Source organism: Lissotriton helveticus, chromosome 5_1 (genome assembly GCF_964261635.1).
Source record: "Lissotriton helveticus chromosome 5_1, aLisHel1.1, whole genome shotgun sequence".
NCBI classification, from domain to species: Eukaryota; Metazoa; Chordata; class Amphibia; order Caudata; family Salamandridae; genus Lissotriton; species Lissotriton helveticus.
This window is the reverse complement of record NC_136065.1, coordinates 287,743,415-287,765,626: the sequence shown is the minus strand read 5'-3', so window position 1 is coordinate 287,765,626 and position 22,212 is coordinate 287,743,415. Positions and strand designations below refer to the sequence as shown.

Sequence of the window (22,212 nt, the reverse complement as noted above, 5' to 3'; positions counted from 1 at the left end):
AGCAGACTAATGACTCTGCACCCAAGTAAACACACGGGTCCAAGTGTGGTAAATCAGCTGGTTTCAGCGTCTGTCAAGTGACTGTATTTACTCCAGAACATGAGCCCCCTGAGGCTAGGGCATGCTGATGGCGTCTACTGAGAACAAAGAGCTCTGCAATTGCCCTGGTGAACAAACCTCAAAACAAGCATTTTCAATGCAATAGGTCTCGCATTTGCGAGCCTTTAAGCTATTGTCAATGTCAACGCCTTTTATTTATGTGTTTTCAAAGCAACACATAAAACAGGCCTTGTTATTTTTAATGCCAATAGCTCAAACTCTTGCAAATGCGAGAGAACTTTAATGGTGGCCGCGCCCCTACCTGTAGATGCTGCGCGTGTATCCAGATTACAGAGAAAGAGCTGCGCCCAATATTAAGTGAAATTGCATATGGGGTGTTTTCACTCTAAGTGGGAAAAAATATGTAATTTAGAAAGCTTCTGTAGCACTGCTTCTAAAGTGAAAGCGGCACATGCTATTAATTAAATAAATAAATAAATAAGTGTGGCCGCTAATGTGAAAGCGGCCTGCGCTGTAAAATAAATAATTAAATAGGCACAGCCGCTAAAGTGAAAGCGGACCGTGCTGCAATTTAAATAAATACATTAGTAAAAGCGTGTGGCATGCTGCGATGTCTTGGGTGGAGATCATTAAAGAAAGCAGTGCTCACCGACTTATAAAGCAGACAGTGTATCAACACAAGTAAAAAGTCCTGTTGTTATGGGAGGTTACAAATGCAGACAAGGGAATTAAGCCTATTCACAAATGAAAAGAAACGATTTTGCAAAGACAATAACAGGAGCCAATTGAAAAGATGGGCAGGACATGGGCGGAGCTTCTATCCCATACCTCAATACAGCATGCCTCTCAGAGCAGCGCATGCATTGTCCAGGCTTGACCTAAAGAATACAGGCCCCAAGTCATATACAGTGCCATCTCTGAGTCTTGTCATTGTCCTTGCCCCCTGAATGTAAAATGCTCTTTGTTGTAAATATATATATATATATATATATATATATATATATATATATATATATATATATATATATATATATATATATATATACTTCTATTGGTTGTATATAGGGATGCCCATTCAGGGGCATTATGGCGAGTGATGAATGGTATTTGTGATTTACAAATGGCGCTCGTTTTGGGGACTGGTTTGTTTTGACTTACGATGTCCTTCTTTGCTTTCTGCGAACCATGTGTGTTTAAAGCTGTACCAAGATGGCGCTTCGGTAAACAAAGATTAAGGTCTAGTACCGAAACGCGTCTGTTCGTCTTGCAGCATTTTGGAGTTTAAATAAATTTCCAAATCTACCCCCCGAGAGTGCTTTTTTGTCCGCGAGGCCAGGAGAGTTGTCCTCACGCGGAAACGGAGCAGTAAATATATATATATATATATATATATATATATATATATATATATATATATATATATATGGACTGTGTTTTGTTTATCTTCTAAACCGGATTAAGGGCCATATGTAGGTAGTGTTTTGAGATTCTCAAATTGCGATTTTTTGGGAATCGCAATTAGAGAATCGCAAAACAAAATGTAGGTAGGATTAGCACATTTTTTTGCGAACCTAATTATTCCTTATTTGCGAATCGTAAATTGAGCTCTCGTGACCAAGGGAGAAAATCCCGAAACGCGTCGAGTGTTTCTTTTGCCATTTTGACCATCTACTGAAGAATAAATCCACGACTGCTGCACTTTAAAAACGTTTGGTGTCCGTCATTGCCGTGCTGAGGTACGCTGTGTAGAAGCACGGCTTTGGTGTATTTTTGTTGAGGCTGCCTGCCTCATGACGGACCGCCTTCTTTAAGAGGCTGGGAGAGGCGCTGCAAACAGTTTGTTTGCGATTGGGATATATATATATATATATATATATATATATGGACTGTGTTTTGTTTATCTTCTAAACCGGATTAAGGGCCATATGAAGGTAGTGTTTTGAGATTCTCAAATTGCGATTTTTTGGGAATCGCAATTAGAGAATCGCAAAACAAAATGTAGGTAGGATTAGCACTTTTTTTGAGAATCCCAATTATTCCTTATTTGCGAATTGCAAATTGAGATTAGCAAATAAGGAATACCTTCTCATTCATTCCTATGGGCTAGAAGGCCCATAGGAATGAATGGGAAGACATTCTAAATTTGCGATTCTCAATCGCAAATTGAGAATGCAATTTCAGGGTTGTAAGGGTGTCAATATGACACCCTTCTGCACCCCTGAAATTAACATGCGTGCTCATGTGGCCCACAATGACCCACATGGCACTTTGAAAAATGCCAAAAAGTGCATTTTTCAAAGAAATCGCAAAATACCACCAACCTGAAGTTGGTGGTATTTTGCGATTCCTTAAGCCAAAATTTGCACAACTTGGGTGCTTCCAACATTGCATTTAAGGAATCGCAATTTGCAATTCCTTAAATGCAATAGCAAAATAAGGAATCGCAAATTTTGCGATTCCTAATTTTGCATGTGGGTTTTTGTGTGCTACATAGCACACTGCCCTAATTGCGATCGCAAATGCTGAAATTCGGCAAATTTCAGCATTTGCGAGCGCAATTAGGCTTCCTACATATGGCCCTAAGTTCTTAAGACCTTTGTTTTTTAAATATAGATCAGAACAAAGGATGAAGGCTGTAGAGTTGCAGTCAGAAATGCATTATTTAGATGTGGCAGTAGGAATTGCACAGTTTTTACGTTCACTTAAATAGAGTTTTAACAATGGGTTACAGTCGGGGTGATGAGTGGGCTTGATGGGTTTTAAGTAAATTTTATACTGGAACTGTTTTCATGTATTGTTTATGGACAATTGTACTAATAAACTTGCATTCTACCTACATCTCTGAGGAACTGAATTATGTACACTTTTAAAGACAAGACAGAACACCTTCTCTAGTTGCTACTGTATTTTTTTTAGGTCTCGCCTGTCGATGCGCATGCGCATCGAGCAAGCGAGACTATAGGGGCTCATCGACTCTTTATCTAACTTGCAAGGAATCGTGGCGATTCCTTGCAGTGCCCGTGACTTTTAAGCTCAATGCGCATGCGCATTGAGCTTAAAAGCGCGTGCACATGGCCCCAGCCGCCTGCCTTGCCTACTCTCCCGCCCCCTCACTTCTTGATTGCACGGCCGCTAGGCCGTGCCTCCCCTACTCCTCCTCCTACTCTCCTCCCCTCCCGTCTGTTCCCGCAATCCTCCCACACCCCCGCTCCGCCCCCTCACTCTCTCTGCCCGCCCGCTCTCCACTCCATCAGGCAGCCAGCCGCACTTCTCCCACACCCCCGCTCCGCCAATAAAAACATGTTAAAAGACACTTTGAAACCATTTTCCTTGCAACGTTGGAAGTGGGTCGATATTGGTGATCTTTTTCTCAAACCAAAATTCAGAGGGACATGAAATTCCTACTTTTAACGTGAAAGCGCGTAAACTTCAGTTTGCGGGTGCTAACCGCATTAGTTCAAATTACACGAAGGTCGAAAGGGGAAAAGGTTGCACATCCCTACTTGCTGAGCAGTCTTGTGAGCGGTCTTCCTCGCAGTCGAAGTCCTCCGGTAAGTCCAATGCAAAGCCCTCCCCTTCCCGCCGTGTCGCATTTCTCCTCCCCCCTCCCCTCTCCTCCGTCCGTTCACTTCATGAATTAGCATTCAAACACACAAACTTCCAGGAACTTTTTAAATAAGCAACGAGTATATTGTTCCTGACGTTTACATTTCATTATGAATTTAAATCACAGTATCTAGCGGATAGTCCAGGCACTTTTTAAACTGCTCAAACCACCGAATTTCATAAGCATTTCGCCTTGTTGTGGAGATCTGGGCACCCTCTAGCTGGATTCTTTTTACATTCAGACCATTGCATTGAGTTGTTTAATTGTGTCTCGGCTGTATGCAGTTTTCTTATATGGACCGCTTTTTAGCGTAGATTACGGTCTAGTTACCCATTCAATATGGCGCATAAGCTTAGTCCTCTTTTCATGCGCATGCAGGAAGCGCATTCAGGAGGTACAGGCTAATTAAATTCAGTCACCCGCGGATTTTCGTTTCCGTGCTTTTCGCGTTTTTCGTGTTCAGGAGACAACACCACAGGCTGCTTTCGACTGGTGAGTAGAGGATTCTAGAAGTGCTTACTCTTGACTGGGAACTCGGCAGGCATCTCCAAGTTTTAGTGCGGGTAAACTTATCGCATTTACGGTCTTTTTACAGAGCGTGTTACTCAATGAATAAAGATCGTGTTGAAAGGAACCCCACGCTACCTTTCATCTTTGGTGAGTCTGTTTTACGATTTTTGGTAACTCTAATTGAGAAACGCATTCGAGAACAGATGTTGATATCACCAAGTCTTACAGCAGACACACTCACAGTATTACGGTCTTTTTACGGAACTGGTTTAAGAATGAACATACAGCGTTTTTAAAGGGATTCGCCTGTGCCCTACACCTTCGATGAGTTGTGTACTGAAATTTCACGTAGATGCAAGTGAGAAACGCGTTGTGTACAACATGCAACAGCATTTTACATTTAGAGTGCTCTGTTCTATGATTGCAGATTTGAACAAACTTTTCGCCTTCATACTATTTTGAACAGTATCGTGACATCAGAATTTTGAAGTTCCTTCGTTCTTGGTATCATGACTGAGTCGCATGTAGACGCATACATAAAAGATTGACATTGAGCAGTGTGCTGCAAGGCAGCACATGGTTTCATGCTGTTAGTTATGTGGGCTGGAAGTGTTACTGCACGTCTTCTCCCACAATGGGCGTGTTTTGTGTGCTCATGGTCTTATATGTATGTGCGCCTAATACCATAGCAGCCTGTCGTCGTTCTTTTTCTCGTACCTTTTGTGTCACCCTCACTCACCCCCACTCACCCTCAACCCCTCACCCTCAACCCCTCACCCTCCCTCACCCTCATTCACCCTCAACCCCTCACCCTCACTCACCCTCACCCTCACTCACCCTCAACCCCTCACCCTCACTCACCCTCAACCCCTCACCCACCCTCAACCCCTCACCCTCAACCCCTCACCCTCAACCCCTCACCCACCCTCACTCACCCTCACCCTCAGCCTCACCCTCACTCACCCTCAACCCCTCACCCTCACTCACCCTCACTCACCCTCAACCTCATGCTAAAGATTTACAAAAAACCCATTAACAATTCTAAAAGCACTAACTCTAATGCTGCGAGACCTATTGCATTTCTAATGCTTGTTTTAAAATCTGTGCAATGCCAAGTGCAAAGCTTCAAGCACGCCTGTAACTGAAAAGTCAGGTTCGGAAGATCTGTAGGGCTGCAGCATGAGAGAATGATGCTTTGGGAATTCAGAAATAAAGACAATTGATTGGTACAGCCCCTTCCAGTTTCAACACGGCTCTAGGGAAGTCTGGTTAATCCTCTGTGGCGCTCTGTTTCTCTGGAGTGAATTGTAGCTAAAATAAAGGTCACTGGAAAACATTAGCATAGAGATTCCCATAGGTTGCATGGATGTCTTCATCACAGTTGTTTTTTCTGTGGGATCTATCGGGGGACGTCTATATCACCAGTTGGAACCAGATCCTTTAATCTCACAGAGGGTTCTAGGATAGTTTAGTGTTCAAGCCCACTCTGGGATTTCATGATACCGGGCTACAGTGGCCCTCGCTTTGCATGACCTTGCTATGGGATGTTATGAGGCTCAGGGGCTGTTACAGGCTAATCCAACCCCTCGAGCCTCCCAGAGAACTGGGAGTTTAGTTTTCTACACTACTGGTGTCTTGTGGCTCAGGGGATCTGCTGCAGATGCCTAAACTAGCAAACACCCACCTTACCTTCAAATTCGAAAGTGCCCAGAGTTCGCAGCGCAAGAGTAGTTATGCCTACATCGCTGGCCTCTGGGATGTTGGTGAGACTGGGCGAGGCAAGTTGGTGCCCAAGACCCTTGGGCATTCCCGGGTGACGCAAGGGCTTATGCATAAGGACAAAAGACAGCATCTTCAGCAGCCCATCCTGGATGTCCTTCTTCAGCATTGGTATCTGACGACTCAGGTCATACATGACGGCTGTGAGAGCAGGGCTGAGGAAGAAAAGACACAGACAGTGTAAGGTCCTTCAAAGAAGAGCTGGTAACTCACCAGGCAAAGCACAGGCCTGAGACCACCATCACAGGTAGAGACTATGGCCTAAGGACACTAACATAACTGTGCACAATAAACATTATTTATAACGGATTACAAATACATACTACAAAAGCTATAAGCCCGGAATCACATAAAAATGAAAGTTCATACAACCCCCCCCCCCCTCCCCACACACACACAACCTTCTGAAAGAAATTAATTGCTTACCTATAATTCCAGTTGTTCAAATTTGGAATCTTTCATATATGCACATGCTTCAATCATTCCCAGTCCTTAGGCTGGGAATCTCTGGTGCATTTAAATAGCAATAAAATGGAAAAAGCAGTGTTAAAATGGCCATTGGGCTGAGCAACAGTGTTTGTTTAGAAGCAAGTCCAGCTTATTTGATGTAACCCCAACTTCAGCAGATAAACTAGAAGTGCTAGCTCTCCTACTCTTCCTTTAGGCCACCATAGCACAAAGTGTGAGAACACTTTATAATAAATGAGCCTCTAAACGGGGAGGAAGGAGGGGGGACATGTAAATATATATACATATGAAGGATGCTAATGTTGCAGAACTAGAGTTACAAGTAAGTAACTAATTCCTTTGTCAACACTGGATCTTTCATATATTCATACGCTTGAATCACAAGACTAAGCAAAGTACATTGTAAAATATAACAAAAGTGGGAAGCAATCGCGCCTTTATCAAAACAGGTTTCGGAGGATTGCCTGTTCCACTGCTGCATCGGCTTCTGCCTCCACGTGCAGTCAGTAGTGTTTTGTGAATGTGAATGTCCAGTCAGCAGTGTTTTGTTAATGTGGACCTGGTCTCATTGCTGAGACTTCTGGTGCTTGGAAGTATAGAGTTTCACCTCACCGTCTTGTATGGCTTTCAGGTTCATTGACGTGCAGTCACTGAAGGCCTTCGAATAGCGGCTCGACTCCAGTCACCACAGGCAAACCTGATGATGATCTGTCACAGAGATCTGTTTGTGTTAGTCCTTATAGGGCTTAAAACCTGTCGTTTTGGGGGCCGCAAGTACTCTGCAGAGCAAATTTCTAGCTAGAGGTATGGGTCTCAATAGAAACGAGAGGTAGCTCTGGATCTGCATCTGGTGACGTGGACAGAGAGTAAGAGACATCAGCGCGTGGGAATGGTGCTCATATGTGTTCTGCATGTCACTTGTGGAGTGGAACAGTGTCAGTGCAGAGCCGCGAGGTGCCACCTACCAGCACACTGAGGTACTGCCGGAAAGGTTTCTGGATCCAGTGTGACGTCTGGGGAATATTAAAAAGGTGAGGAATCTGCAGCTAGAAGTCTCTATCAAAAGGACTCTAACAAAATAATATTTGAGTTCCCTCTTGTCCAGGCCCAACAAGTATGGTAGTATTAGATGTAGTTGAACCTGAAGTGGATGAAAGTCTTTGCTCCTGCACCAGACACAAAGGCGATTCCACTTGGTGTGGTATGTTTTTGTAGTTGCTGAAGCATGCGTCTGTGCTGAGATGTTTTTTGCAGTCTTGTGGTAGATCCAAATGGCTGACTCTTTGGTCAGGTACCATGCTGACAGGTTCAGTGACTTGGGGGCGTGGTGTAGTATCGCTCCATAATATCTGGAGAGGAGTCTGGAATGTCATTTCAGAGAAATGGCTGAATGTGTTGACAGCCGCAGACGTTTGCTGTACAAGTACTGGTATGGCTACGCCAAAGCAATGAGGATTAGAGTGCAATGAACCATCATCACCCTCTTTAACACCCTGTGGGTCAGGGGAAACTAAAGAAAGGTGTAAGCAAAGATTTTTTGACCGAGTGATCAAATGGACATCACCCATTTTTTCCCCGGAGTTTTATGTAGTGTGAACTAAACCCAAAGGTATCAGAGCGCTTTACATGAGCACCAGTTGCGTTTCAGACGGACATATTCATATTTTTGTTAGGCACGGGAGATTAAGGTATTTGCCCAGAATCACAGGATGTTGAGCGTCCCTGCTGAGGCTCAAACCCAGATCCCCAGCTTCGAGGTCGACTGCACTTGCAGTTAGGCAACATCCTCTCCCCATGAAAACCCATGGTGTCTGGTTGCCAAAATCTACTTTTAAAGTCCTGTCATTTCTTGTTGCTTGGTATGTCCAAGAGCTGATCATGGGTTAACCCAACTGTCGCAATCTACAATCTACCTGGTTCTGGTGTAGTTCCCACTTATTGGAGTCTAAAAGTTGTTGTTTGAGTGCATTCACCTGATAGTTTTGAGAACCTGGCAGTAGTTCCACGACAATGTTGATCTTATGAGAAAAGGCCCAATCCCATATTGGTTGACCCTCTTCTGATAGAGATCGGGATAACATTCCTCCTTGTTTGGCTATATAGAACATAGACGTAGTATTGTCACTTCTGATCAGAACTGCTTGGTTTGCCAATTTTTGGGAGGTACGGTTGGAGGCCTAACTGTATCGCCAGAGTTCCAGCACATTGATGTGCAGCATTTTATCTGCATCTGAAGAGGCTTTGGTTGATAATTGTTGCAGGTGACAAAGAGTTAAGCTCTTTGTTGGTTTCTCATAGAACATAATTGAGAGGAGCTCTTCTTTCATCCTGATGACCTTCCGTATCCTTGCCAATGATTGCATTTGGAAGAATATCCCTGGTCACAGTCAGATTACCTTTGGGGGTAGTATGTTTGACCCTGACCTCCATACTGGTTGAATCGTCCCCTGTAATTATGGGATCTACATGAGCAATAAAAAATTGACAAACCAGATCTATGGTACTTTAAAAGACCTAGGGCCAGATGTAGGTAATTTTAATTTACCACCTCTTAAATACCGATTCATACCGAATCGGTATTTAAGAGGTGGTAAAATAGAGGGGGGGGAGATGTAGGTATTTCAGATTCGGTAAATACCGAATCGTTAAGATTCGGTATTTACCGATTCTGTAAATACCGATTCGGTATGGCCCATTGATTCCTATGGGCTTTGCAGCCCATAGGAATCAATGGGCAATACCGATTCTGTAATTACAGAATCGGTAAATACCGATTTTAGCAAGGGTGCAGGGGGTGTCACTTTGACACCCTCTGGCACCCCAAAAATAGGCATGTGCGCCATGTGGCACACAGACATGCCCTAAGGGCATGTCTGTGTGTCACATGGCACAGGTGTGCATGCACACATGTGCATGCACACCTGGATTCGGTATTTTACCACCCAATTGGATTGGGTGGTAAAATACAGATTCTTAAAGCCCTGTGGCACTCTGACATGTTCCAGCTACATCTGCATTTACAGAATCTGTATTTTACCGAGTCTGTATTTACCGATTCGGTAATTTTACCGAATCGGTAAATACAGAATCGGTAAAATACCGATTCTGTAAATGCATGCTCTACATCTCAAAATCCAATTACCGGTCGGTAACGGCCGAATTCGGCCGTTACCGACCGGTAATTGGCCACCTACATCTGGCCCCTAATGCCTTTGCTATATCAGTGTCGTTTAAATCTTGGAGGGCCTCATTCATATGTTTTCCAAACAAGGTGAGGCCATTAAAAGGCATGTCCAGGATTTTTGATTGAACCTCAGAACGGAAGGTTGTGGATCTCAATCAGCCTTGTATTCTCAAAACAGCTCCACCTACAAGCTGGCAAAAGCCTGCGTTTGAGACGTCCATTGCTGCATCAATTATGGCACTGAAGTAATTTCTCCCACCTTGAGGATAGCTTTAGCAGTCTCCTTTTAATCCTGCAGGATAAGATTGTGCAATGGTGCAATGCCATCCAACATTTGGCAACTATGAAGTCCTACAATCACCAGAGCGTTCTTTAAAAGAAGTTTTGAACTAATTCTCTGATGAAGATTGTCTACACACCTAATACCCCTGCCAGGAGGACCAGAAGATGGTGTATTGGGATTTTATCACATCTCCTATGAGCAGCAGAAGTTATCACAAAGTTTGGCTTCAGATGACAAACCAGACACGTAAGCACTGAATCTGGGGCTTTGGCTCGAAACATGGAATGACAGTTGCAAGTGTCTGTGTTAGCTTTAGCCCTTCAGACCAGACCCCCATCCAGGCCTGGTATGGATTTTATAGAATTTCGCAGCTTTTTTCTTTTAAATCATGATGTAAACATTGCTGTTCTACTAATATCATTGGCAGGTTGAATTTCGTGGCTGCTCTTTCCATTAAGGAAAGAAAACAGGATATATCATCCGATAAACAAGGAGAATTAGAAAGGTAACTCCTTTCCTTTGGAATGAAGATGTTTTCCCCGTCATTAATACCTCCGACATCTCCTTGTCCCACTGCCTTCTCGTCTATATCGGAATACATAGAATTTGGCACATTCTCATCATTTGCCATGAGCGGGAGATGGTTCCCTAGGAGATTAGAGGACATGGTGGTGGTGATAGTTCGCAAGGGGGCAATAATAGGAGATGGAGTTATGGGCACAGTAGGTATTTCAGGTTGAAGCAGCTTACCCACAAGTTGCTTGGTAGCAGGTTCTGGAAAGCGACCATCATTTGTTGCAAAGTAAATAAAAAGGCCACAGGTATTTGAATTACCTATGGCTCCCTAATGTAGCGAGGCGGTCCATATGAGCGTGAATTATAAGGAACATTATCTTGCTGATAGCCATATTCATAGTAAGGCCTATCCTCATTCATTTCAGCCCCCCAAATCCCAGATGAAGCCTACATCCAATTATTTTGGACTGTATGTGGTCAGTGATGCATGCTCACTAGCATCTTCTTTCTGTTCTACTCCAAAATTTGGGAAGGCAGAGATATTGTCATCCTTAATGGTGTAAAAAGATGATCAGCAACTACTGTTGTTGACGGTATTGTCGTTAACAGTATCATTGCACTAGTGTTGTTGATGTCAATGGTTGTGTTGTTGTTGTCAATGGGTTTGACGTCAAAGGTTTCGACTTTGAAGCCACCAGCATGCATCACGGTGGTAAGGGAGACATGTATTGTGCTGTTGCCGACGGTCCAGTTTTCGGCAATGAGGTCTTATTTGTGGTCGTCGTTGACAGATTGCTTTCTGAGAAGGCTTTCCATCTAGCAGATGGTTGGTCCTTATTTGAAATACATTTTTGCACAGGTTTTTGGGAAGATCGAGCCTCTTCTTTTCTGGAGTTTTCTAGGTTTCGTTTGTGAGGAAGTGGCTGCTAGCGTTGTACCAAATAGATTTAATTTTTAGAAACGTTATAAGTCTCCTTTTCAGTGCAGCCTTAATGAGGTGTTTGGAGGGTCATTTTTGGACAGAATCTTCCCCTGAAGAGGAGGCATCCCCCTTTGCAGGAGAGAAATTATCTTTATCCTGCAAACATACTGCCAACCTCCTGTCAATGTCCTGTTTTAAGAAAAGGGTTTACAAATGTCAGAATGTGAAACCTTATGAATATGATAAAGACAATGAATACACTAAGAATGAGGATCATCACTATAAATAATCATCTGCCTACAAGATGAACAGGAAATGAAAAGATTGCTTCTCTTTGTCACCCACAGTGACAATAAGTGGTAGCGTCAAAGGGTCTCCCTCGCCCTGAAAATAGCAAATTTGCCTAAGAACAACTCACAGTTCTGTGAAAGCTGAAGATAGGGTAGACCAAGACATTAACGCTATTGTGTTTACTGAAACTTTAGAGCAGAGCTCTGCTTGGGGACTCCTTCAAACACTACGTGCAGTAGAAATCTGAGGTATGGTGGACTACAGGGTGAGTAAAGGAGCTGACACTTCCACCCCATTGACTGAAGTTCAGGTTGCTTCACATGAGGTGGATGTGCAACCAAACAAACAGGGTGTTCAGGCGTTTGGCCATTTTAACACGATTTGCTGCTATTTAAACAAACTGGTGATTCCCATCCTGACGACTCAAAATTATTTGAGCATGCAAATATATAATGTTGGACACTCAATTAGACACTAACTACAATACATAGGTAAATGTGTCAATGAAGTGCACTATTACACACACAAAAGCACAAAAAACGATATACAATGAGCGCTGCAGCCCCAGGAATGAAAACACAGAACAATTACACACCAAGCATTCTAAACCTTGGACCTGACAACACGCTACAAGTACACACCCTTGCAAAAACATTACAAACAAACACAAAACAAGCCATAGAACGCACCAAATCTCTAACCTGACAACTTACAACAGAAATACACAAAGAATTCTGCAGTGCAATTCTTGAGAACATAAACAAATGACTTTTACAAAAACACACAATTTGACACACAAATTGACATTGCAAGGCTTACAAACACAACAAACACAACAAAACTACCAACCAGATGTGTGGCCTTTTCCCGGGGTCCCAAGACACTCAGCAGCAACTGAGCAGTCTTCTATGTAGGTAGTTAATTAATGACTGGTGTTACTGTATTAATAAAACTATTGCTCTCCAACAGTTTTACAAAGAAACTCCATTTGTGTACTTGACTCACAGGTTTGAGTTTCACTTTAGAAGATGGTAGAGGTTAGGAACTCAGATGCAACTTAGAATAGAAAACAACATTTAAACCTCAAAGTTCAGTATGTGTTGTATTTTCAAAGTATAGTGACTCGATCTTCAAGAAAGTAAAAACTACTGGGTTCAGAGGTTGTTGGTAGCTTATAGGCATTGAATACTAGGGGGATGTCTGGAGGGGAATGCCCCACGATCCTTTGCCTATCTTCAACAAGAATATCATCTTCACGACTCACAACATTACCACTACATACGCCTTTCCCATGCCCTGCAGGCCTGCCCCACGATCCTTTGCCTATCTTCAACAAGAATATCATCTTCACGACTCACAACATTACCACTACATACGCCTTTCCCATGCCCTGCAGGCCCACTTTAAAAATGGGACGTCAATCCCAGAGTATTCCCCTATGGAAGACAGGTTGCTCCTGGACCCGATATCAGAGAAACCCACCTCTACAATATACCGCAAACTCATGAATAATACGTCGGACCCGCTGACGTCATTGAGGGCACGGTGGGTGGAGGACATAGGCGAATTAGAGGACGACAACTGGCAGGACGCCCTACAAAGTCCACGAGAGATAGCTATACGCTGCAGGTTCCGGTTGGTGGAGCTCAAGATCTTGCACCGGGTGTACTACCCCCACACTCACCTCTTCGCCTGGGGCGAAGTGGGTCGGCCCTCTGTGCACGTGGGTGCCAGGAGGAGGGCACCTTCTCTCATATATTAATGGACTGCCCGGAGAAAATGACTTTTTGGACTAAGGTGGTTGACTCGATGTCGGCCGTGGTGGGCTCAACGGTCCCACTTGAACCCAGATGGCTACTACTGATGATTAGGCAGGATTCGGATTGGATTAGACATAAGGAAGTATGGCTGGCATTGGCGGCAGTGGTGGCCAAAAGAAACACTGCAAGTGGCTGGGGATCGCCGACGTCGCCACAATGGGACGAGTGGGTCCGTGATTTGGACTGGTGTCAAAGGGCTGAGGAAACTATTTATAAAAGCAGGGGATGCACTAAGAAATGGCGGAAAATATGGGTGCCATGGAGGAAGTACAGAGAGACGAGGGGTGGGTCAGGATTGTGATGACAATCATTGTTTGCCTCACCTGTACCATTGGAGATCCTATGCCGTACTGTAGACTGCGATTCTACCACATGCACTATAATGATTGTCCTGTATTGTATGATGATATGAGCAAATGTTAATAAAAAGATTTGTAAAAAAAAAAAAAAAAAAAGAAAGTAAAAACTGGAATTACAAATATGGTGCAAATCAAAATTTAAAAAGTTGCTTTCACCTTTCTGGGGCATAAATATTACCCCAAACTTTTTTTGAACAATAAAGCACTCTGCACTAGCTTTTCTGCCAAAGTGGCCATGTAGCCTAAGGCATCATATGGGGTTGAACTTTTGAGGATTTAGGAGACTTGGGGACACTTTGGTTGTAACAAAATGTTATTAACCAAGTTTCTTTCAATGGGGTGAAAGATTGCTATACATCTAGACCGCTGATTCAATGGTCTCTGCCTAGGAGTTCAATACTGCAGAACTAAGATGACAGAATCACATTGCAGTTCAAAAGGGCCAGCTTCTGCAGTGCAGAAACCCAGCACTCCATCAGCCAAAGTCCAACACAAGTAAAGTTAATGCCACAATTCAAACATATGATCGTAGGAATTGTAAGGGCTAGTAAGAACCTAAATTAGAAAAGCTGGATCCCGCCAATGAGCCACAACATGCAGCAAGTGTGTAAAGACTACCAACCCTCAGGTGTGCCTTGGACAGGCAAGGGCAGATGTGGGTAAGGGAAGGTTTACGGATAATGCAGCCTGTTTCGAGAAAGAACCTCAGGGGCTCCTCTACACAGGTACAACTTATCTTTGATTATGACCTTTGTCTTGCTTCTTGGCCAACTGGGCTGTTAGGGATTAATGTGCTACTGGGAAGGTATAATTTTTGAGGTGTCATCCACACAGGTCCTTCAGGTAGCTGAGCCTTGAGCAGATATTCAACCACTCCAGCAGCTGTCTCCTTGCATGGCAGCCTTCTCTTCTCCCACAGGTAAGAGTAAAAGGGTCTCCAGAAATATAGGCTTGATTCCAGTATAAACAGAGATTCAGCCTCAGAAAATGCATCTGCTGATGTGAAATATCTCCTCAACATTCACATGAAGTATTAAATACTGGATTCAGGACCACTGAATTAAGGAGACCAGTATTTAGCCCATTTGGAGACCAGGGCAAAATGCCTGTGACAAATCATGATCGGCTTTGTTCACAGTTTAAACATTTTCCCCAATCAGGGAGAAGCACAACTCTTCCTTGTGTCGCAGTTTTTGAGGGCTTCTGTAACATGAAGTCCAACGGCACATTACTTTAGACTATTCAAGGTTATTTGGTGATCCAAGCCCCAACAGACCGCCATTGCTGGGCAACAGTAATTAGCGCAGGACAAGGGGTGGGTTTTACTGTAACAGTGTAAACTTACACTGAGCCAAGGAAATGCGTGAGAATCCTAATATTGCCTAACATAGGCAGTCTGTACGACTCTAGACAGGGACATGCAGGTGGGCAACCATGGACAAAGGCACCCTATGGCAAAGGCGGCTGATGAATTTAAAAAGTGGTGAGGAATAAAACAAAGTATTTGATTTTGACCAATCAAAACAGCGAAGAGAATGAGCTAAATTTCTTCAGGAGGTTCAGGGGATCAGGGGGTTCTCGGCCCCAAAGAATTTGAAAGGAAAACAAACGCACCAAATGGAGAATTTTACATCACAATGATCTCATACATTGACTAAAGAATCTAGATGGTGGCCGAGCCACTGCAGACTTCAGCCAGATGACTGTCTCAGCTCAAGGTATTCTTTAACCCACGAGCCCAAAACAAACCGAGCTTTCATGTGGCTTCTATCTGTCATCCACCTTCTAACCTCATGCACCAAGAATGAAAGACAAAGCATTAACCTAAAAGATCCTATCGGACGATTCACAGATTTCCCGCAATATTTGTGAAGTCCAAGGATGTTTGGGTAATTAAACTTAGTTGCTGTGAAAAATGGGATCGGTAAGTATTTTCACTCCGTCACATTTTTTATTATTGATCCACTGTATCCGTAGTGTAAAGAATTATGCATTATCGTTATCTTGGATAAATTGCACCTCATTAAGTGGCAATGTGTGTGTTCAGTAAAGCCTCTGCGCAAGCATGAGAGCACTGTTTATGCTTTACTTGCAGCATTTTGGAAATGCCTGTCCAGGGAGTCATAGGAAGGAATCGGTGATAAACATCAACGGTACACTCAGAAGTAACAAGCATGGCTTTGCTTTGTCTTCTCTACACTACGGGAATTGCCTTGAGAAGCTAGCGTGGATGCCTGCCGTGACTCTTTCTGATCTTCCCTCAATTTATCTGAGTAGAATACCTGGTTGTGGCAAAAGAATGTGCTGAGCTGATAAAACGTAAGATTTGTGCATACATCCTCTGATAAGCACTCACAAATAAGTAATATCCAGAAGTAAAATCCTATCCCAAGGTTCACATCCAAAATCATCTTCATAGATCTAAATTAAGGAGTGTGCATTTTTGTTTAGCAGAGTGTAGCCCAGTTGGTTATCAGCAAAAAGTGGGAGTGTTGGAGGAGCTGGTAAACTGGATTTAGATGAGCCTTTACTTGTGAAGCAAAGCTAATTATAAATTAAGGAGATGTTTGTGTTGAAAATGTGCATGTTTGTAACACTACTAAAATAATTCAAGGCCTACCCAATTGCTGATTTAAAAAGCATTGGCAAAGCCAACAGGTCTCGCCTACGAGACAAGAGTTATTGGCTTTGTTAATGTGCGTTTTTTAGCCATGATGTACAGCAGTGTGGCTGCTATGCAGTCTGGTTAAAAGTTTACAAAATGCACAATGATGTGGCCAGTGCTGGCTGCACTAAAGTTTTTTTTAATTACTGGAATGTGGGTGAATTGTGTGGGAGGCCAGACTGGGGGTGGCAGTGTTAGGGGGCACATGTGGGGGGATAACACAGGCAACAAAGGGTGTGGGGAAGAAAGCACTATGATGCTGCCAGCGCTGGCTGCGCCACAGCGTTTTGTATTATTGAGGGGTGTGAGGCAACACAAAGAGAGGTCTCAAGGATGGTGGGTGGGGCCAACACTGACAATGGAGGGTGTGAGAAAATAAACCACTATGGCGCTGCTAGCAGTGTCGACAGCAGTCTTTTGATGTTATGGCGTGCGAAGGGCAACAGAAGGCGGGCGGATGAGAGGGGCAACATGAACAACAGAGGAAGGAATGGCTGGAGGGTCATCATGGACAACAGAGGGTCGGTGCGGACAAGCAACAGGGACTACAGAAGGAAGGGGGAGGTGGTGGGGGCAAGCAACAAGGACAACAGAAGGAAGGGGCAGGTGGTGGGGCAAGCAACACTAACAAAGAAAGGAGGCAGGGTGGGTTGAGGCATGCAAAAACTTCAAGTGGATTAACTAGCTCCTCTGTTTCTGGGGGATAGAACAACCATATATGGGTCTACAAAGTGCCACAAAAACACAGCAAAAAACACAAATGTATGCTGCAAAATTTCCACCTATGACGCAGTAAAATTAGCCTCTCAATGCCACAATATTCTGGGTAGTCTGACCTATGATGTAAAACAAAAGAAGAGTTATCCATCTCGTGGCTGAATTGCACAACGTGAAACTAGAAAACCTGGCTTCAATCCCAGCTTCCAGACTTGACCAAATGCTGTGATTATTGCCAATATTTTATTTTAACAAGCCTCCTTTTCTTCCATTTTTACATATGAGAGCACCTTCAAATACATGAGTTCAGTTACGATATGTGCTTTACAAAACTCTCTATTTTGTTTAACTTAATAGACTATAATGTTGCTTTGTGTATAATAAGAACCTAGGCACATATAGGGTGCAGATTACAACAGTCTTGCCTTCAGTACACTAATTGCATTGCCGTGGGGTCGGTGGTGTATGTTCCTAAGCTCATGTTTAAAAACACGGAGGTGATGTGGGCTAGTGGCTACAAATACCAACTATGCAACACGGGGAAGCAGTTTCGAATCCCGACAAAACTCCCTGTGCAATGCCCTTATGTCCTTTGGTAAGGTTCATTCTATGTAGTACTGTCAAAAATAAAATATAAATTCTACCTGTCACCGACACTCTAAAGTCATCCTCCAAGAATGGGGGGCAGAGCATTAATATTTGATTTCAGAAAGAGATACCCCTCTAGTGACTAAATTGAAGTGTGAAACTAAAAAATCTGAGACCAATGTCGGTTTCCCTACCTTACCAAATTGTTCGATCATAGGCAAATACTTTATTTCAGAGCCTTCTATTTGTTCATTATCATATGTCAGAGCACCTCCAAATATGTGAGTTCAAGATGTATGCTGTACTAAATCCTGTTTTTTGTTTGATTAAGTACACTATAAATTTGTTTCATGCATAATAATGAATATGCTACTTACCAGTATGCATCTGTTCTTGGCATGTAGGGCTGCTAACATTCATATCTTAGCATTAGATCGCCGCCTAGTGTTGGGTCCGGATGATCGCACATTGTTGTCCTGGAAGAGTCTTCGAAGTATCCTGAGATAGGTGGCTCCTCCCCTGGACTACAGTGCGCATGGGCATCGGCTCCATCCCCAGATTGTTTTTCGCCATTGTGGCAGAAGATGGAGTGAAAAGTGTAAAGGATGTCCATGCTAATGACTGAATGGGCGATATGAATGTTAGCAGCCCTACATGCCAAGAACAGATGCATACTGGTAAGTAGCATATTCAGTTCGAGGCATGTGGGCTGCTAAATTCATATCTTAGCATAGAATACATAGCAGTCCCTCCATCAGCGGCGGTTGCCCGTGCCAGCTGCAGAAACCTGAAAGAGTGTTTTGAGAACAGCCTGTCCTACAGCAGCTTGCTGCTTGGAATGCACATCAACACAGTAGTGTTTTGTAAAGGTATGTGGTGTAACCCACGTGGCTGCTCTGCAAATGTCCTCTAAAGGAATGTTCCCTAGGAAAGCCATGGATGCCCCCAATTTGCGTGTGGAGTGCGCCCTTGGGGGTATCGTTAGAGTGCGCTTGGCCTTTTGATAACATATTTGGATGCACTTAACAATCCACCTGGCTATTCCTGCTTTGGAAATAGGGTTGCCTTTGTGTTGTGGTGCGAAGGCAACAAAAAGTTGTTTTGTCTTTCTAAAGGGTTGTGTCCTGTCTATGTAGTACATCAACGCCCTCCGTACATCTAAGGTATGTAGCATTCTTTCCGCTACTGTTTCTGGGTTTTGGAAGAATGCCGGTAAGTCAATAGTTTGGTTGAGATGAAACTGTGACACCACCTTCGGAAGGAATTTGGGGTTAGTGCGTAGCACTACCCTATTTGGATGAATCTGAATGAAAGGCTCTTGGATTGTGAGCGCTTGTAGCTCACTAACACGCCTCAGTGACGTAATAGCTATTAGGAAAGCTACTTTCCACGTTAGGAACTGGAGTTCACACGAGTGCAGTGGCTCAAAAGGTGGTCCCATCAGTCTGGTGAGGACCACATTGAGGTTCCACACCGGAGCTGGTGGTGTTCTTGGGGGAATGACTCGTTTCAGACCTTCAAGGAAAGCTTTAATGGCAGGCACTCTGAAGACAGAGAGATGCTGCCTGTTCTGAAGATAAGCCGCTATGGCGGATAGATGTATCCGAATGGAAGTGTACGCTAGATTGCACTTGTAAAGATGCAACAGATAGCAAATGATGTCAGGGATAGATGCATCTAGCGGGTTGATGTCATTGGCTGTACAGTAAATGACAAAACGCTTCCATTTCGCAGCATAGCATGCTCTGGTAGTTGGCTTCCTTGCCTCCTTGATGATGTCCATGCATTCCGGAGGTAGGTTAAGGTATCCAAACTCTAGGACTTCAGGAGCCAGATCGCCAGGTTGAGCTGTTGCGGATCTGGATGCTGAATTTCTCCATGGTTCTGCGTCAAAAGTCTGGGCGTGAGGCGCAGTCTTTGATGCGGCACCACCGAGAGTTCGAGGAACGTGGTGTACCATGCTTGGCGCGCCCACGTTGGAGCAACTAGGATGAGAGTCATCGCGTGCTGCCTTAGCTTTCTTGCCACCAGCGGTATCAGAGGGGCTGGCGGAAAAGCGTACGCAAATTTGCCTGACCAGTTCATCCATATCGCATTCCCCTGCGACTGTGGGTGAGGGAACCTGGCGGCAAAGTGTTGGCATTTTGCGTTTTCTTTTGTGGCAAACAGGTCTATCTCCGGATGACCCCACTGCTGGAAGTACGGGTGGAGGACAGATGGGTGTATCTCCCACTCGTGCATTTGATGGCTGTACCTGCTGAGCAGATCCGCCATCTGATTGTCCTTTCCCGGGAGGTGTTCTGCCATGAGGAAAATGTTCCTTTGAATGGCCCACTTCCACATGCTCTGAGCCAGATGAGACAGCTGTGGCGAGTGGGTGCCTCCCTGCTTTTGAATGTAGTACATCGCGGTCATGTTGTCCGTCCGGACTAACACTACCTTGTTGCACAGATGTACAATGAAGGACTTGATTGCCATGAAGATTGCCATCAGTTCCAGATAATTGATGTGCATCCTCTGTTGTTGCGTCGTCCATAGTCCCTGCACTGTGTAAGTGAGCAGATGAGCTCCCCATCCCTGGAGAGATGCGTCCGTTGTCAGGATAATCTGTGGCACTGGCTCCTGGAACAGTCGGCCCTTGCAAAGGTTGTGTGGAGTCCACCAATGCAGAGAGTCGTATGCCCGACTGGTAACCAACACTAGGTCTGTCAATTGTCCCTGAGCCTGTGTCCACTGATTCGCTAAGCACTCCTGGAGCGGGCGCATATGTAACCGTGCGTGAGGGACTATGAAGATGCAGGAGGCCATCATACCTATCAACTGCATGAACACTCGCTGGAAGCGAGTGTTGTGGTCTGAACTTCTGGATTAGAGACTGCATGCTGTCTATCCTGACTTGGTTTGGTTGAGCCATGGCCGTCAGGGTATTGATCGTCGCACCTAGAAACTGCCGGACATGTGCCGGTTGAAGATGCGACTTTGGGTAGTTCAACGAGAAACCTAGATTGTGAAGGAGGTGAATGGTGGTCGACATGTCCGCGGCGCACTGTCGTTCCGACTTGGCTTGAACGAGCCAGTCGTCCAGGTAGGGGTAGACATGGATGTTCTGCCTCCTGAGGTGCGCTGCTACTGTCGCCAGACACTTGGTAAACACCCTTGGGGCTGTGGTGACTCCGAAGGGTAGGACCTTGAACTGGTAATGCTTGCCTTGAATAGTGAACCTGAGGTATTTCCTGTGGGACGGGTGTAGTGGAATGTGGAAATAAGCATCCTTGAGATCTAAGGTTGCTAAGAAGTCCCCTTGGTTTAACAAGGGAAGAATTTGTTGCAGTGTAAGCATATGGAAATGTTCTGATAGTATGTACAGGTTGAGGGGACGTAGATCTAGAATGGGTCTGAGAGATCCGTCCTTCTTTGGAATAAGGAAGTACAGGGAATATACCCCTGTGCCTTCCTCTCCCACCGGCACGAGCTCGATTGCGCCTTTGTGCAGCATCGCCACTACTTCCTGCTGCAATAAGTGCAAGTGCTCTGCGGACATAGGCCTTTGCCTTGGCGGAATGTTGGGTGGAGTGGATTTCAACTCTAGGCAATAACCATACTGGACTAGTTGTCGCACCCACCTGTCTGTGGTGATGTTTCTCCAGACGGGCAGGAACTGCTGCAGTCTCCCCCCGACAGGTGTTAAGTGGTCGGGGGGCAGTGACAGAGAGTCACTGTTTGCTTGGGGTAGAGGAGCGGGAGTTGTTGTTTGCTCTGCCGCGACCTCTGTTGCTGTTATTTCTGTAACCTCCCTTGTTCTGTTTTGTGAACGAGGATTGTGCTCCACCTCTTGAGAATTGCGATTGTTGACCCATTTGTCCTCTGGTGACTCCACGTGCACCTGAGCGACGAAAATTATTGCCACGAAACTGTTGTGATTGTAGGGCCCCCATGGATTTAGCAGTTTCCGTGTCCTTCTTTATCTTTTCGAGGGTGGTGTCAACATCTGGACCAAACAGTCTATCAGGATTGACTGGCTGATTAAGTATGGTTGTCTGAATATCAGGTTTAAACCCTGATATGCGGAGCCAAGCTTGTCGTCTCAGCATGACGCTAGTGTTGATCGCCCTAGCTGCTGTGTCTGCGGCGTCAAGTGCACACTTGATGGCTGCGTTGGAGATCAGTTTCCCTTCCTCTATAAGCAGTTTGGTGCCCTCTTGAAACTTTGGAGGCAGGTGTTGTACAATCTGCTCTAGGGTGTCGTAATGCGCCCTATCGTAACGTGCTAAGAGTGCTTGTGTATTTGCAATACGCCAAAAGTTGGCAGCTTGTGCCGCCACTCTTTTGCCCCCTGCCTCTAGCACTTTGGACTCCTTGTCTGGGGGAGGAGCTTCACCCGTTGTCTGGGAGTTGGCCCGTTTTCTGGCATTTGCGACCACAAGAGAGTCTAGTGGCAACTGT

The 22,212-nt window shown here is 44.6% G+C and overlaps 1 protein-coding gene across 2 annotated transcripts in view; it reads right to left on the bottom strand.

The window, feature by feature from the left end:
- The window catches only part of MTOR (mechanistic target of rapamycin kinase), an 865,133-nt gene that overhangs the window by 706,842 nt on the left and 136,079 nt on the right, over positions 1 to 22,212 (bottom strand). For both annotated transcript variants that reach the window (XM_078642233.1, XM_078642234.1), the window contains exon 11: positions 5,867 to 6,111. In XM_078642233.1, coding sequence (XP_078498359.1) covers positions 5,867 to 6,111 — 245 coding nt within the window. The remainder of the gene's footprint in view (positions 1 to 5,866; positions 6,112 to 22,212) is intronic.